General features: G+C 66.0%; 2 protein-coding genes across 4 annotated transcripts; one reads left to right on the top strand and one right to left on the bottom strand.

The window, feature by feature from the left end:
- Positions 1-453: 453 nt before the first annotated feature.
- Positions 454-5,121, bottom strand: GLIS2 (GLIS family zinc finger 2). 2 transcript variants are annotated; one of them, XM_085237732.1, is made up of 6 exons: positions 4,815-5,121; positions 3,390-3,762; positions 3,121-3,291; positions 2,871-3,004; positions 2,606-2,724; positions 454-2,517 (listed from the first exon to the last, which is right to left on the bottom strand). In XM_085237732.1, the coding sequence occupies exons 2-6, from the start codon at positions 3,738-3,740 to the stop codon at positions 1,757-1,759; spliced, it is 1,536 nt and encodes a 511-aa protein (XP_085093858.1). In that variant the 5' UTR covers positions 3,741-3,762; positions 4,815-5,121; the 3' UTR covers positions 454-1,756. The 2 variants fall into 2 exon arrangements, with proteins under 2 accessions (XP_085093858.1, XP_085093859.1); XM_085237733.1 differs by having other exon boundaries at positions 3,390-3,759.
- A 2,186-nt stretch (positions 5,122-7,307) lies between these two features.
- On the top strand, positions 7,308-14,873 carry TFAP4 (transcription factor AP-4). Of its 2 annotated transcripts, none has more exons than XM_085237735.1 (7): positions 7,308-7,893; positions 10,946-11,111; positions 11,302-11,400; positions 11,745-11,915; positions 12,313-12,450; positions 13,480-13,638; positions 13,731-14,873. In XM_085237735.1, exons 1-7 carry the CDS (start codon positions 7,805-7,807, stop codon positions 13,923-13,925), a joined length of 1,017 nt encoding a protein of 338 aa, XP_085093861.1. In that variant the 5' UTR covers positions 7,308-7,804; the 3' UTR covers positions 13,926-14,873. The 2 variants fall into 2 exon arrangements, with proteins under 2 accessions (XP_085093861.1, XP_085093862.1); XM_085237736.1 differs by lacking the exon at positions 7,308-7,893 and adding an exon at positions 8,403-10,753.
- Positions 14,874-15,002: the final 129 nt, after the last annotated feature.

The following is a 15,002-nucleotide window of genomic DNA, read 5'->3' as shown; positions in this document are numbered from 1 at the left end:
GTTCTGCCCTGCAGATGATGGAGGTGGCACTGAGAAGGAAGGGTGTCCCCATCTTGGCCTCAGGGCAGCCAGGGCTCAAATCACACCCGGGAAGGCCGCAGGAGCTATTTTAGTGGGGGTTGGATGCTCACAGCCTGACTGCACGCATGCCTCTGGCTCTGCACCACGTGAGAGCGGGGAGCTGCGTGCAGATGGGCAGCGGGGCGGCCACTGGGTCGGGCACGGTGGTGTGGAGCCTTGTGGGGACACGGCAGGGCTGTCCCCAATTGCATTCCCCCCAGGAGGCCAGGCAGGGCCAGCTGTGCCCTCAGCTCTGAGGTGGTGGCAGCCGTGTCACCCACTTCCCCTTTGTTCCCTGGCAGGAGCTCAGTGCTTTGTCCCCACCTCTGGCTCCTTGCTGCCCTTGGGCCCTGGGCGCAGGCGGGTAGCGTGGTCGCAGACTGAAACAGGAACTTACTTCAACTTCACTTTATTGTTTTCTTAATAAACTTCCTCTCCCATGGAGGAATATAGTGTTATAATCGTTAGCTTATCTCTTGCTTCTGTAGTCCTTAAACTCTATGCTAACAGCGATGGAGCCCAACAGGAGGAAAATAAAAACAACCCAGAAACTACAATAGAAAGGCACTTAGAGACCGTTAAAATACTGATGACCTGGAATGTGCAACAACAAACCAACAAATGAGCAAGAAAACGTACACCGGCCGGGGAGGCCTGGTCGATGGCCAAATGCCATGCTGTGGCAGTGCCGGGCGGCCGCCGCACCCCGGCCCAAGGACAGTGACATGGGGAGACCTGCTCCCCGCGGGGCGTACTGCCGGGGGCCCTTCCCGAGCCCGTGCAGCTGGGTCGGGGTCAGGGAGACCCTCGGTTCAGAGAAAGCTGTGGGCAGGGCGAGGCACGGCGGGCCCTCTGCGTGCACCGGGGCGAGGGAGGCAGCTGTGCCCCCCGTGCTGGAGGGCGGTCCCTCCGAAAGGGAGGGTCCGGGCTGCGGGAGCAGGGATGGAGCCCGCGGGGCACCTCTGCGGCGTCCCCCGTCTGCGAGGCTCCTGCCTCTCGGTGCTGCTGGTGGAGCTGAGCAGGGGCCCCGCGTACCCGGCCGCGCCCAAGCTGTCCCTCTTGCCGGGATGGGGTCCGGCAGCGCAGAGCCCAGCCTGCGCCGGCGCTGCCCCACGGCTCCGGGGGCTCGTCTGGAAACACGGGCGCAGAGCCGAGCAGCGCTGAGCCGCCCGGTGCCGACGTGCACCTGCCCGCAGCCCTGCCCGCGCTGCCTGCGTGCGCTTGCGGTACATGCTTAGGTATGAACGTAGCTAAACACGGTGGCTCTGCCCCGGTGCGGAGCCGGCACGGCGAGCGGCACACGCGGCCGTGTGCCTTGTCACGGGGGTGGCCGGGGAGGCGGCACGGGGCGGCGGGTAGAGCTGGGGGTCCCCACGCCGGCAGCGTTGGGGCCGAGGCCTGGGGCAGGGAGACGCCGAGTCGGCGAGAGCGAAGAGCCCGAGCGGGGCTCCGTCAGCGCAGGGGTCTGGGCGATAAATAAATAGCGGCGTCTCCGCTGCCCGGCGCGGGGCAGAGCCCCCCAGGCACATCCCCCCCAGAGCCGGGGCGGCAGCGCGGGGTCGCCGAGGGATTATTGCTATTCTCAGAAGAGTCCGTTCTTCTTTCGTGAAGGTTAACGTGGCCGGAAGCCCGGGCCTGGGGCGATGCCGGGGGCGACGCCGGGGTCTCTCCCTGCCCTCCCCCCCCTCCCCAGCCCTCAATTCACCACGGCCGGCTTGAGCAGCAGGGAGCCGGGCGGGATGACCACCCAGCCGGGCGGCAGCGCCTCGGGGGGGCTGCCCGCCGCGCCCACCCCCGTCGAGAGGTCGAGCACGGCCCCCGGCAGCAGCGCCAGGCTCTCGGGGGGGACCCTCAGGCGGCCCGGCTCCGTCCGTCGGCCGCCCGCCTTGCGGCCCTCCTTGCCACTCTTCCGCCCCTCGGCCTCGTCGGCCTCGGCCTTCGCCCCGCCGGCCAGCAGCGACATGACGGGCAACCCCAGGCCGCCGGCCGCGAAGGGCGACGGCAGCAGCGGACCCTTGGCCAAGTTCAGCGGGCCGTTGAGGGGCAGCGCGGGGCCGGGCAGGGCGGGCAGCGAACCCCCGGCCCCACAGCCCAGAGCGCTCAGGTCGAGGGGGGCCGGAGCCAGCGGGAGGGGCAGAGCGGGCAGCGCGTGGGGGGCAAAGAGGGCGGCGGGGTTGGGCAGGAGGAGCTGCGCCCCGTTGGCGTAGGGTGCGTCTGCAGAGCCCTTGGGGGGCGCGTGGGCCTTCAGCATCTCGTGGTGCTCGTGGGACACGAAGTGCCCGTGGGCTTTGATGTGCTTGCGGAGCGAGCTGGGGTCCGTGTAGCGCTTGTGGCAGCCCGGCATCTTGCAGTAGTAGGGCTTCTCCACGTAGTGCGTACGGGTGTGCTTGAAGCGGTCGCTGGAGTTGGAGTAGCGTTTGTTGCAGCCTTCATAGGGGCAGATGTAGGGCTTCTCGCCTGCAGGACGGCACGGTGCTGCGTCTGAGCCCCCTGCGGAGCACAGCTCCGTGCCCCCCGCCCCTCCCAACCCGCCCCGTGCGCTCACCGGTGTGTGAGCGGTTGTGGATCTTCAGGTTCTCCAGGCGGGAGAAGCTCTTGTTGCAGGTGGGGCAGCGGTGCGGCTTCTCGTTGGTGTGCGTCCGGATGTGGATCAGCATCTTGTACCTGCGCCAGAACCATCAGGGGGAGCCGAGGACGGCACGCACAGCCCTGCCCCATCCCCATGGGGACACCCAACTCTGCCGTCCATCCCCCACCGCCATCCATCCCCACAGCCCCTGCACGGGTTGCTGCCCCCTCCCTGCACCCACCTGGCGTTGAAGCCGCGGCCGTGGCGGGCGCAGCCCTCCCAGTGGCAGCAGTACCCCGCGTCCTTCTCGGGTTTGACGTGGAAGTCATTGACGTGGTCCACGAGGTCTTGCAGGAGGTCAAAGAATTGGTTGCACTGCGGGAAGGGGACGCTGGAGGTGAGGGAGGGCTGGAGACGCCCCAGCTCCCGCACCCTCCCTCCCCCACCAGCCCCACATCCCACCCCCTCCCGGCCTCGTGCCCCCGCCTGACCTTGGACCAGCGGCAGACGAGCTGCTTGGGGAGGGGCAGCTCCGGGGAAAGGCGTTTGTCCTTGGGGGGGGGCAGGAAGGAGGGCAGGTGCAGAGCCCCCCCCGCGCCCAGCGGCAGGAAGAACTGGAAGGAGCCGGGGATGCCGTCGATGTAGCGCAGGGACTGGAAATCCTACGGCGGGACGGGGTGGGGGGTGAGGGCCGATGTGCGGCCCCTCTCCGGGACGACGGGGTGGCACCGAGGGGGAGGGGACGCGCGGCCGTACTCACGTGGGGGAGGGCGGGCACGGGGGGGTCGCTGTGCCGCTCGGGGGACAGCGAAGCGCTGCCCCCACCCGGGGACTCCACGCCGGGGGGGGGCGAGAGGCTGAGGTCCATGACGGGGAGGGCCGGGAAGCGCTTCTCCAGCGCTTTGGAGTGTGCCAACAGCCCGGGGCCCGGCCCTGCCCGCCGCCCCCCCCGCGCGGAGCCCCGGCTCTCCCCGACCGGCGGGGGGGCGGCGGCGGAGGGGGGGACGGCACGGGGCCGTGGTCCGGGGAGGCCGCGTTCCCGTTTCTCTCGGGCGCTCCGCACTTTGGAGATGCTCAGCTTGAGGTCCAGCGGCTCGTCCAGTGAATGCATGGCGCCGGGCGGGGGGGTGCTGCTGCAAAGGCGTGCGTGGTGGTACGGGGGGGGGCTCACGGCCGTAAAGCTCCCAATGCCCCCACCCTCATCCCCATCCCCATCCCCCTCCTTCCCTCGGGGCTGGCGAGGGCTCAAGGCCGCGGGGCGCTGGCACGGAACTGCTGTTCCCCCCCCCCCCCACAACAACCACCACCACCTCCGCTGCGGGCAAAGGGCAGTGCGGGAGCTGCGGGCCCCCGGAGGGGGGGGGGAAACGACTGCGCTATGGGGGTGTGACAGTACCCCCCCCCCCCCCGCCGCCCGCCCGCCCTCTGGAGCCCTTTCCCAGGGCGGCGGCGGCTCCAGCCCCGCCGTGACCCGAGCGCGCTGGCCCCATCCCCGGCTTCCTCCCCCCCTCCGGGGCCCCTTCCCCGCCGGGGGCCGCGCAGGGGCTGCTGCGGGGGGGCCCCCCCCCGGGCTCCTCCTCACCCCACCCCACCCTCGGTGCCCCCATCCCTTTTCCTGCGGCCGTGGGGCCGGGCTGGGGGCACAGCGCACCCAGCACACGTGGCACGGTCCGGTTCCCCCCCCCCCCCCAACCTCTCCTTCCCCAACCCCCCCGTCGGTTTTTATATACACACACATACACACGGCTTTCCCCCCCCCCCCCCCACTGCTGCCGCCGCCGCCCCGGGGGCCCCCCACCCTGGCCGGGCTCCAGCTCGGCGCAGACGCTGAGGAATGCGGAGGAGCCGCGATGGGGCGGGGGCCCCCACCCGTTAAACATCCCCCGTGGGTCGCCGGGACCCCCACGGGCCCCCCCGCTGCCGGAACCGGCAGCGGGGGGGCCGGTGGGGGTCCCGGCGACTCGATGGCATCATTGATTCCCCCTTGATAAAATAATAAAAAGCATCACCCCCCCACCCAGAGTGTGTGGGGGGGCCTCTCCCCGTGCCAACAGCGCAAGGACGCGGTCACGGGTGGGTGACACAAAGGCGAGAAAAGCGGGGGGACACCACCCCCCCCCACGCACCCAACCCCCGAGGCGGAGCTGTCACCCATCTGGGGACCCGTCCCCATCCCCATCCCTACCTGCGGGCGGCTCAGCGCGGGGTGCGGCGGAGCGGACCCCCCCGCCGATGGGACACCGGGCGGCTCCGCCACATCTGCGCGGGGACCGGGACCGGGACCGGCGGTGGTGGTGGTGTCGGTGTTGGTGGCGGTGGTGGTGGCGGCGGGGCCCCCCCCGGCTGCCCCGGGGCGGGGCGGGGGCTCTGCCCGCCGTGATTTATGGCCGCCCCGCCGCGCTCCCCGCTAGGACCGGCCCCGCCGCGCCGCCGCCCCGGCAGCCATTCGCGGGTGGGAGCTGAGCGCATGCCTGGGCCCGCCCCGCGTGGGGGGGGGGGATGGAGAGGGGAAAAAAAAAAAACCCACGGGTGGAAGGAGGACGGATCCCCCACCCCACACACCCGCACACGGATCTCTCCCGCACGCTGCGTGGGGTCACCGCGTGGTGTCACGCGTGGGGTGATGGAACACCCCTTCCCCCCCCAAACCTCCGCACTTCGTTAAGTTCGATGTATTTTGGGGGGGGGGGGGGCGAATGTCCCGCGTGACGGCAGCGCCGCTCCGTGACGTCACGCCTGGCAGGGCCTCCCTATGACGTCACCCCCCGCGGGGGAAGGGAGGAGGGCGGGGGGTGTCCCCGGGGCTCCTTCCGGGGGCAGGATGTGGGCTGCCCGCGGGTGGGGCGCGCCGCCCCGTGTCACGCGTGGGGGGGGTCACGAATGGGCGGCGAAGCTGAGCTCCGGGCGCAGCCCCGCGGCGGAACCGTCGGACCCCCGGGGACGTCCGCAGAACGGCCGCGCCCCGCCCGGCACGCCGGCAGCTGTCACCCGTCTGTCCCCGTGCCGCCCACCGTGGGGCTCCGGGTCCCAGCCCCGGGGTGCGCGGGGGGAGGGCTGCCGTCACCCGCCTCGGGGGGAGCAGCCGGGGGGGTCCGGGCCGAGAGCACGGCCCTGTAGGTGAGCCCCGTGGGGGCTGTGAGCTCTGCGGCCCCGATGGGGGTGGGGACGGGGATTGAATGGGATAAGGCAGGGCAGGGCGGAATGGAGCTGAATGGGATGGGGTGAGATGGGAATAGGGCCGGAGGGGGTGGCACAGAATGAGGTGGGGATAGGATAGAGTGAGGACAGGAAGGGATAGAATAGGGTCAGACAGCGTGGAATAGGATGAATATAGGACAGGATGGGATAAGATGGAATGGAGCAGAGTTGGATGGGGCGGCACGGAATGGGGTGGGGACAGGGCAGGGTGGGATAGGATGGCATGGGACAGAATGGGATAGGGTGGCATGGGATGGCACAGGTTGGAGATGGAACAGGGATAGAATGGAATGGGATGAGACAGGATGGGATGGAATGGAACAGAGCGAGATGGGATGGGACAGGGCGGGATGGGGGACAGGGCGGGATGAGGAAAGCATCAGATTGAATGGGATCGGATGGGATGGCACAGGTTGGGATGGGGACAGGACAGGGATAGGATCAAATGGGGTGGGATGGGACAGGATGGGATGAGATAGGACAGAAATAGGATAAGATGGAATGGAACTGGATGGGCTAGGAATGAGACAGGACAGAATGGGAAGGGATGGAATAGGATGAGATGGGATAGCAGAGGATGGGATGGGATGAGAACAGAATGGGATGGAATAGCTTGAGTGGGGGTGGCACAGGATGGGATGGGGACAGGGCAGGACAGGATGGAGTATGATCAAAGGGGATGGCACAGGATGGGATGAGGGTAGGGTGGGATGAGGTAGAATGGGATAGAATAGGAGTAGAACAAAATGGAATGAGATGAGACAGAACAGGATGGGATAGAATGGAAGAAAATGAAATGGGATAGCACAGAATGGGATGGAAACAGGACAGGATGAAGACAGGGTCACATGGGGAGGAATAGGGATGGGACACAACAGGGTGGGGACAGGAACAGGTGGGATGGCACAGGTTGGGATGGGGCAGGGACAGATGGGGTGGGATGGTGACTGGACAGGGTGGGATAGGGATGGGATGAGATGGGATGGGATGGGAGATGAGAGAAAACAGAACGGAACAAAGTGGAATGGGATGGGGTGAGGTGGGATGGATTAGTGTTGTAAGAGATAGCACAGGTCGAGATGGGGACAAAATCAGATGGGGTGGGAATGGGAATGGGAGAAGACATAGGACAGAATAGGATGGAGTAGGATCAGATGGGATGGGGAGAGGACAGAATGTGGATGGTATGGGAATAGAACAGAACGGAATGGGGTGAGATAGGATAGGGCAGGGGTAGGATAGGATGGAATGGGACAGGGTTGGATGGGGTGGCACAGGATGGGATGGGACAGGATGGGGATGGGAAAGGATGGGATGGAATAAGGACAAGAGCGGGTGGCACAGGTTGGGGTGGGGACAGGGCGGGATCAGATGGGGTGGGATGGGAGTGGGACAGGTCGGGATGGGACGGGGTGGAACGGGATGGGCTGAGCGGGGTCAGCCGGGGTGGCACGGGTCGGGATGGGGACAGCGCGGGGACAGTACGGGGGTGGGAAAGGGCAGCGTAGGATCAGACGGGATCGGGCAGGGAGAGAACGGGTCGGAACGGGACGAGATAGGATAGGCCAGGGAGAGGACGGGGCGGAACGGGCCAGGCTCGGACGGGACGGCAGAGGACGGGCCGGCGCCGGGACGGGACCACGCGGGCCAGCACCCCGCGGCTCGGGCACAGACGGGGCGCTGCGGGGAGCCGCCCGCCCGCATCCAACGGCGCCCCGCCGCCCCTCCGGCCCCGCGCTCCCCCCCTCCGCCCCGTTCCCCGCCGAATCCCGCGCCGTCCTTTGTTTACATGGGCCGGTGGCTGGCGGAGGCGGCGCCGCCGGGGGAGGGAGCGCTGCTGTGCTCGCACCAGCTGTTTCCCGCCTTGAGACACACGCACACACACACACACGCCCGCTCCAGCCCCGGCGCAGTCGCTCCGCGCCCGGCCCCGCGCCCAGCGGCGCCCCGCAGCCCTCCCGCTGCCCCCCGCCCGGCATGGAGTACTTCGTGGTGCCCGCCCAGAAGATGCCCTCCCTGCAGCACTTCAGGAAATCCGAGAAGGAGGTCATCGGCGGGCTGTGCAGGTGGGGGCGAGCGGTATTCCGCAGCGCTTTATTCATTTCCACCTTTCTTTTTTTTTTTTTAATGCATTTATTATTATTTTTTAAACCCTTTAAAATAACATTTTTTCCTCCGTTCTTTTTTATTTTATGATTTATCCCTCCCCCCCTCTCGTTCTCTTCCCCCCTCCCCCCTCCGCACCGCTCCCCCCACCCCGATCCCCGCTTCTCCTCTCTCCCCGCACGTGGGTGCCGCTCCCGGGGCCGCCGCCGCCGCCGCGCACATGGGGCCGTGCGGCCGGGCCCCGACAGCGGCCATGCGGCCCCGCGGCCCCGCGGCGCCCCGCACCGCCCCGCAGCGGGAGGGGGGGGATCTCACGGCGCCGGGCTCCGGGGGGCGCGGGGAAGGGGGGGGGCGGGAGCGGCCCGCCGGGAACGGGGGGCGCTGCCGGGGGGCGTGCGGCGGGGGGGTGTGTTTACTGCCGGGCCTGGCCGTGACTCTGCAGCCCTCCCGGAGGAGGCGGGCCGGCCCCGGGGCTGCCGGGACATGTAGTGCGGCGGAGCGGCGCTAGGCCCCGCCGGGCCACGCCGCGGCACAAAGCGAGCGCGGGCCGCGGGCCGGCAGGGAATGCCCGGCGGCGCTCCGCCCTCGGCCGCGGGTGGGGCCGCAGCGTCCCGCCGGGTCCCCGCGCGGCTCGGCGGAGGCCTACGGGGCGCGCCCGGATCCTCGCGGCCCGCTCGTAGCGTGGGGCGGCCCCGCCCCGCCCGCGGCGTCGAGGGAGCGGAGCCGCCGGGCCCGGCCCCGCGTGCTGCGCCGAGCGGAGGCGCGATACGGCGGGGCGGCCGGGTTTGCGGCGCCCGGCCCGGGGCTGGGAACGGCGCGCCGCGGCCGCGAGCGTGGCCGGCGGCGAGGTGCCGCGTGCTCGGGGCCGCCCGGCTCGTGAGCGCCCTGCGGGCCCGGGGCCGTGCGCTGCGACCCGCCCGCCAGGGGACGTCCTGCGGGGGAGATCGGCGTCAGCCTGCGCCGCCCGGGGGCTTGGAGAGTCCCAGGGAAGCCCTGCCTGCGAGCTCGGGAAACTCGGGGACGCCCCGCGTGTGAGCTTGGGGTGCTCGGGGCCGCCCAGCCGAGCTCGGTGTCATCCTGCCCTCGCTGCAGACCTGGGGAACCCGGGCACGCCCTGCCTGCGGGCACGGGGAGCTCAGGAGCAGTGTGCCTGCAGGCCCGGAGTCCCACTGCCTCGCCTGTGAGCTTGGGAAGCCCTGGGGATGCCATACCTGCGAGCTCAGGAACACCCAGCCTGTAAACCTGGGGATCTGGGTGCGCCCTGCCGGTGACCTCAGGGACGCCTTGCTCTGCCTGCGAGCTTGGGGAGCCCTGGGGATCCCTTTCGGCTCAGAAAGTTTGGGGATGGCCTCTTGTGAGCTTAGGGACACGCTGCCCTTCCTGCAGTCTGGGAAGTCCAGGTACACCCTGCCTGTGAGCTCGGTGTCACCCTGCATTGCCTGCAAGCTTGGGGAGCCTCAGGGATGCCATGCTTGAGAGCTCAGGGAGCTTGGGAACACCCCGCTGAGAGCTCGGGGTCTCAGGGATGCCCTCCATGCCCATGAGCGCACATAGCGTCCCTGTGAGCAGGATGGCCGGCTGGCTCTGACCCTCTGCAGTTTTGCTTCCCTTGAGGTCCAGGCGAGCATGACGTCCCCCTGGGTTGCATCAGGGTGCCTCTGCACAGCCAGGGAAGAAGGGATCAGTTCTACTTGCCCAGCCCTCACCTTGTGTCCACATGTGTTGTGGTGCAGGGATGGAGCTGTGGACATCCCAAGGCTCTGCCTGCCCTGGCTTTATGGTGTGAGCACCCAGGAGAGCTGCCAGCGTGTCCCGCTGTGGCTGTGCTGTGCACCATGGCCAGTTACAGTGGCCGGGCACCATGTGGATGAGCACCCACTCCTGCTGTGGCAGCATCTGAATCGAGGCATTTCTTTTTCTCATTTCCGTATTTAGCAGTCACTTTTTAAGTCTCTCCCCAGGAAGAGCAGCTGGGGAAGGTTACGAGAGGTCCACCACCGAGGAAGCTGGCTCTTCCTCTTCCTTTTCCATTTCAGAAGCTGCTTCCATGCTGCCCGGCCCTGGCGGGCTGGCTGCTTCCCCGTATGGGGCTGCAGCTGGGCATTGGCCTTGGTGGCCCCACAGCCATCCTTGGGCCATGGGGGGTCGGTGTCCCTGGGACCCCTTGGCAGGGTCACCGTGCCGTGCCGCTGGTCTTTGGCTCCACTTGGCACCTGGATACATCTTAATGCACCATGTGGGGCCAGCGCCGCCCCGCACTTCTTATCTGCCCCGTGCCGGCCGCCTGCCCCTGCTGTTTTGTCTGCGGCACTGTGTGACCCTGGCTGTGCCACGGGGATGGGCTGCAGCGTGCGTCATCGCGTGCCCGGCTGTCACCTGGCGCCCAGAGCTTGGTGCTGTCACATCGCCGTCCTCTGCGTGGGGTCGGACCAGATGCAGGGCCACGTGCTGCCCCTTCCCCTCCTGCTGCAGATCCCCTTCGTTCTGCACACCCGTTGCCCGTTGTTGTGCTGGGATTTCAGCTCGCCATACTGACTCAGGGCCCTCATAGGAGCCGAGCAGGGCTCAGAGCCGGACCCCCATCCCTGGGGCGTTTCCCAGCCCAGCTGCGGGGCGAGGGCGCGCAGGAAGGAGGCGGGAGCTGCGGCTTTGGGCGGGACGGGGGCTTCTCCGCCGGGAGCTGTCAGCTGGAAGCCATCAGCGGGGCGGAGAGAGCCTCCTTCTCAGGGCCACACACGCCGGTGGCCCCGCGGGGACGCAACCGGCGGTCCCAGCCAGCACGTGGGCACAGCGCGGCACCGCAGAGATGCCGCTTTGCTGGTGAGGCGTCTGCTGGTCCCCTTCCTGCCAGCATTCCAGAGCTGCCTTGTGGGTGTAGAGTTATCCCCAGCTCGCTTCCATCTAGCCGCTCCCCATCCTGCCCGGGGATGGGTTTTGTTATGGAGCGAGGTGGTCCCTGCGGTGCGCATGTGGGTCTGTCCCCCCAGCCCTAACGTGGAGCTCCTCTCGTAGCCTGGCCAACATCCCACTGACTCCGGAGACCCAGCGGGACCAGGAGCGGCGGATACGCAGGGAGATCGCCAACAGCAACGAGAGAAGGCGGATGCAGAGCATCAATGCTGGCTTCCAGTCGCTGAAAACCCTCATCCCGCACACGGACGGGGAGAAGCTCAGCAAGGTGAGCGGGGAGCTGGGGCCACGGCAGTGGGTGATGCATTGGGTGAGCTGTGCTGGGAGGAGGGACTGGAGGCTGTGCTGTGTGTGCCGCTCACAGGGAACTCCGGTAGAGATGCTGGGGGGGAGCAGGGCTGGGTCCTGGCTCGGATTCAGGCTGTGCTGCCTCACCGTGCCCCTGGCTTTCTCCGCAGGCGGCCATCCTCCAGCAGACAGCTGAGTACATCTTCTCCCTGGAGCAGGAGAAGACCCGGTTACTACAGCAGAACACCCAGCTCAAGCGGTTCATCCAGGTGCTGCCCCGGGCGCTGGGAGGGGACGGTGCTGTGTGGACAGGGAAGGGGTGGCCACAACTTTGGGTGGGCTCAGAGCACCACAGTTTCTCCTTGCGATCTGGTTGAGTCCCCATCTTAATAACTGCAGGGTGGAGATGTTTCACATTCTCCTGGCAGGCCAGGGGAGTGAATGGAGGCATTGGCTCCATATGCTGCCCATACCCCCAGGAGATGTTTCTCTTTGCGACTCCCACCTCTCAGCTGTGGGGGTGACACTGCGGATGGCCATGAGAATAGCACTGCCCATCCCTGGTCCAGATTGAGGGGAACCCCTGTATTCTGACACCACATCCCTTTGGCAGGAGTTCAGCGGTTCTTCCCCAAAGCGGCGACGAGCGGAGGACAAAGATGAGGGAATCGGCTCACCGGACATCTGGGAGGATGAGAAGGCCGAGGACCTGCGGCGAGAAATGATTGAGCTCCGGCAGCAGCTGGACAAGGAGCGCTCGGTCCGCATGATGCTGGAGGAGCAGGTGAGGCTGTGGGGCCAGCACCGCCGTGGCTGTGTGTGGGGAGGGCTAGCCCTCTAGCGGGCTGTGCCGTGGGGATGATGGAACCATAGAGCCATAGGGTGGTTGGAAGGGACCTCACAGCCCATCTGGTTCCGTGCTGTGGGCTGTGCCCCCCCCAGCTCAGTCTGCCCAGGGCCCATCCGTGGCCTTGTCACTTCCAGGAGTGGGGCACCCATTGCTATGGGCAGCAGTGCCAGTGCCTCACCACCCTCTGAGTAAGGAGGCGCTCAGCCCTACTCTCTGTCCCTACTTTGTCCGCACCGTGACCCTGCAGAAAGGCATAGCCCAGCTTGCGTCGGGGTGTGTGCAAGGCATGGGCTGCACTCCCCACAGCTCACCGGGTCCCTCTCTGTTCCAGGTTCGCTCGCTGGAGGCTCACATGTACCCCGAGAAGCTGAAGGTGATTGCTCAGCAGGTGCAGCTCCAGCAGCAGCAGGAGCAGGTGAGGTTGCTACACCAGGAGAAGCTGGAGCGGGAGCAGCAGATCCGAACTCAGGTGAGTGCGGGTGCACCCCACTGCCCCTCCTGTCCCTGCAGCTTTCCTGTGGGATGAGCAAGGCAATGATGTACAGAGGTTAGGGCAGGTCAGTGATGCTCTCGGCACTTAAGAGAGGCTGTGCTGTATGTACAATGATGTCCCAGCAAAACTGCTTCCTTTAGGGAGTAGAGAAGGGGTTGATGCAGTGCTGCACTGCACACTCAGCTCCAGGCTGTGCTCCCTGTGCCTGGGGCAGGAGGCAGACAAGTGTGGTGCCAGGATGCTGCCTGTGCTTTCCTCTGCACTGCGCTGCCGCCCCGGTTTGGAGCGGTTCCTTCAGCTGGAGGATCCCAGTGTGGGGAGCTTAAAAGGCAGTGACAAAGCTTGGCTTCCTCTGCAGTCTGGCTTCTGCAGGGATGTTCCCCGCAGGATCCCTCCCGGGGAAGTGCAGCCTATTTTTAGGTGAACTTTCCTTAGCCTCCTGCTAGGGCGGTTCTTTGCATCCGCTGTTTTAACAGGGAGCTCCGAGGGGTGCGGTGCATTCCCAGCTGAGCGGGTCGGGCCGATCAGAGTTAGTGTGCATGGGCTGCTGGGGTTTGGCTTCAGCCTCTTGAAAGTCCAAAGCTTCAGGGTATGGGCAGTTTTCTGAGTTCAGCCTTGTGCTTCCTGCTCTGCCAAAGCAATGCTGGCCAGTTTAGCATGTGCCTGTGCAGGGCAGGTGGGCAGCAGCTGAATTGCTGGTGAAGCTCTATGGTCTCAGTGCTCTCCTCATCACTGCCTTGCCCAGGTGCAGGGGCTCCACAGCCCCGAGGCTGCCTCTTTCCAGGTTCTCTCCTTGCTCCAAGCCTGTTAACTCACGTTTGAGTTGGGCATAGAGTGGCACGGCATCCCCAACAGTGCAGGGACAGCGAGGTCGTGTTGGGGTGCGGGGACCTTGGAGGGCTGCTGCCCTGAGGCTCATGGCTCTGGGTGAGGAGTTTGGGGACGGAGCCATCGCCCCGTGCTCAGTGTCCCGGAGGCTCATGGAAGGGTTTGCTTTGTCCCCAGCTCCTGCCAGCACACGGTCCCCCAGCGCCCACCCACCACCCCACTGTGATCGTACCAGCACCACCTCCCTCCCATCATGTCACCGTGGTCACCATGGGCCCTTCCTCGGTCATCAACACAGTCTCCACGTCCCGGCAAAACCTGGACACCATCGTTCAGGTAGAGAGCGCCGCGGGGGATGCGTGTGTGTGTGGGGAGTCCTAAAGCTTTCGGGGGATTCGTCACCTGACGGCTTTGTTTGTCCCCGTCAGGCCATCCAACACATCGAGGGCACGCAGGAGAAGCAGCTGCAGGAAGAGGAGCAGCGGCGTGCCGTCATCGTGACGCCCGCACGTGCCTGCCCAGAGCCCTCCGCCTCCGACACCGCCTCCGACACGGAAGGCAACGACAGTGACTCCATGGACCAGAGCAAAGAAGACCCTTTGGGGGAAGGAGAGCTGCCCTGACACCCCCTGGCCGGCAGCCGGGATGGGGAGCAGGGAGAGTGGGGGAAACGTCAGAGAATATGCTGAAATTTTTAAAAAATACGTCGCGATTTGGGTCTCTTTTATGACCTTTTTCCAATACTGTAACGCTGGAAGCGGGCGCCGTTCAGTGCTCAGTTCCCAGCGAGCGGGGAGAAGGGGGGGCTGGGGCGGGGGGGGGGCAGCGAGGGGGGACAGAACTGGAAGCGGGGTGCAGCTGAGCGGCTTCAGGAAGGGGCTTAGGGCTGGGGGGGTCGGAGCCCCCCCTGGTGCCACCAAACTCCCCCCGCCTGCAGGAAACCCTGCAGAACCAAAGCCAGCCGGGTTTCCCTTGGGACGCTGCGGGGGGGGCGGTTGGGATTTTTGATTCCTTTTCTCGTTTTGTTTTTTTTTTCATTCTGTTTGAAAGTTTCATTTTTAAGCATGAGGAGGGGATAGGGGGCACTCTTGGTGACCGCAGCATCGGTGCCGTGGGGGTCCTGAGCTCCATTTGCAGCACCCACCCCTGGCGCTCCCCTTCCTGCTCCCCTCCTTCCTTTAAGCACTTAATCCGGTTTGCGGGGTTCGTCAGGTCAGAAGAGCTTTTCTGTTTCGTGATTGTGTCGCTTCTACTTTTTGTTGTGGGCAGGGGGGCCCCACTTCTGTCCCCCCCCCGACCTCCACCTCCCCCCCTCGTTTGGCTGTAGGGTTTAGGCCAGTCGTGTGTAGAGCCTTGTTGGTATTTGGTAGGTTCCTCCCCAGCCACAGCTGTTCCTCTCTCGGTTTCTTTCATTTTTTTTTAATTTTTTTTTTTTGTATTTTTTTTTACGATTTTCAGGTCTTTGTGTTCATTGAGAAGCTATTATATTTTGTTAAGAAAGTGAAAAAAAAAAAAAGAGGCTTGTGCCTTTGTAAAGAAACAAAATAAAGTTTGTACTTTGTTTTTTAGAAGCTCTGGCCCAGCATTACTTCTGTGGGGTCTGGGGTGGGTCCGGGTCCAGGGTGCAAGGACAGTGCCTGGCTCACCCGCACCGTGCTGGGGGGCTGTGGGGCCGGTTTGATGACACCTCTCAGCCGGAG

This window comes from Meleagris gallopavo, chromosome 16 (genome assembly GCF_905368555.1).
Source record: "Meleagris gallopavo chromosome 16, MGAL_WU_HG_1.1, whole genome shotgun sequence".
NCBI classification, from domain to species: domain Eukaryota; kingdom Metazoa; phylum Chordata; class Aves; order Galliformes; family Phasianidae; genus Meleagris; species Meleagris gallopavo.
The sequence above is the reverse complement of the archived record's forward strand: the minus strand, read 5'-3'. Positions and strand labels throughout refer to the sequence as shown.

Excerpts from the sequence above, each read along its gene's own strand:
- GLIS2 (XM_085237732.1), bottom strand. The coding sequence starts at position 3,740 with ATGCATTCACTGGACGAGCCGCTGGACCTCAAGCTGAGCATCTCCAAA. Across the intron at positions 3,005-3,120 it reads TCGTCTGCCGCTGGTCCAAG|TGCAACCAATTCTTTGACCT; the intron begins GTCAGGCGGGGG and ends CCCTTCCCGCAG. Across the intron at positions 2,518-2,605 it reads CCACAACCGCTCACACACCG|GCGAGAAGCCCTACATCTGC; the intron begins GTGAGCGCACGG and ends GCCGTCCTGCAG.
- TFAP4 (XM_085237735.1), top strand. The coding sequence starts at position 7,805 with ATGGAGTACTTCGTGGTGCCCGCCCAGAAGATGCCCTCCCTGCAGCAC. Across the intron at positions 7,894-10,945 it reads GTCATCGGCGGGCTGTGCAG|CCTGGCCAACATCCCACTGA; the intron begins GTGGGGGCGAGC and ends CTCCTCTCGTAG. Across the intron at positions 13,639-13,730 it reads ACCTGGACACCATCGTTCAG|GCCATCCAACACATCGAGGG; the intron begins GTAGAGAGCGCC and ends TGTCCCCGTCAG.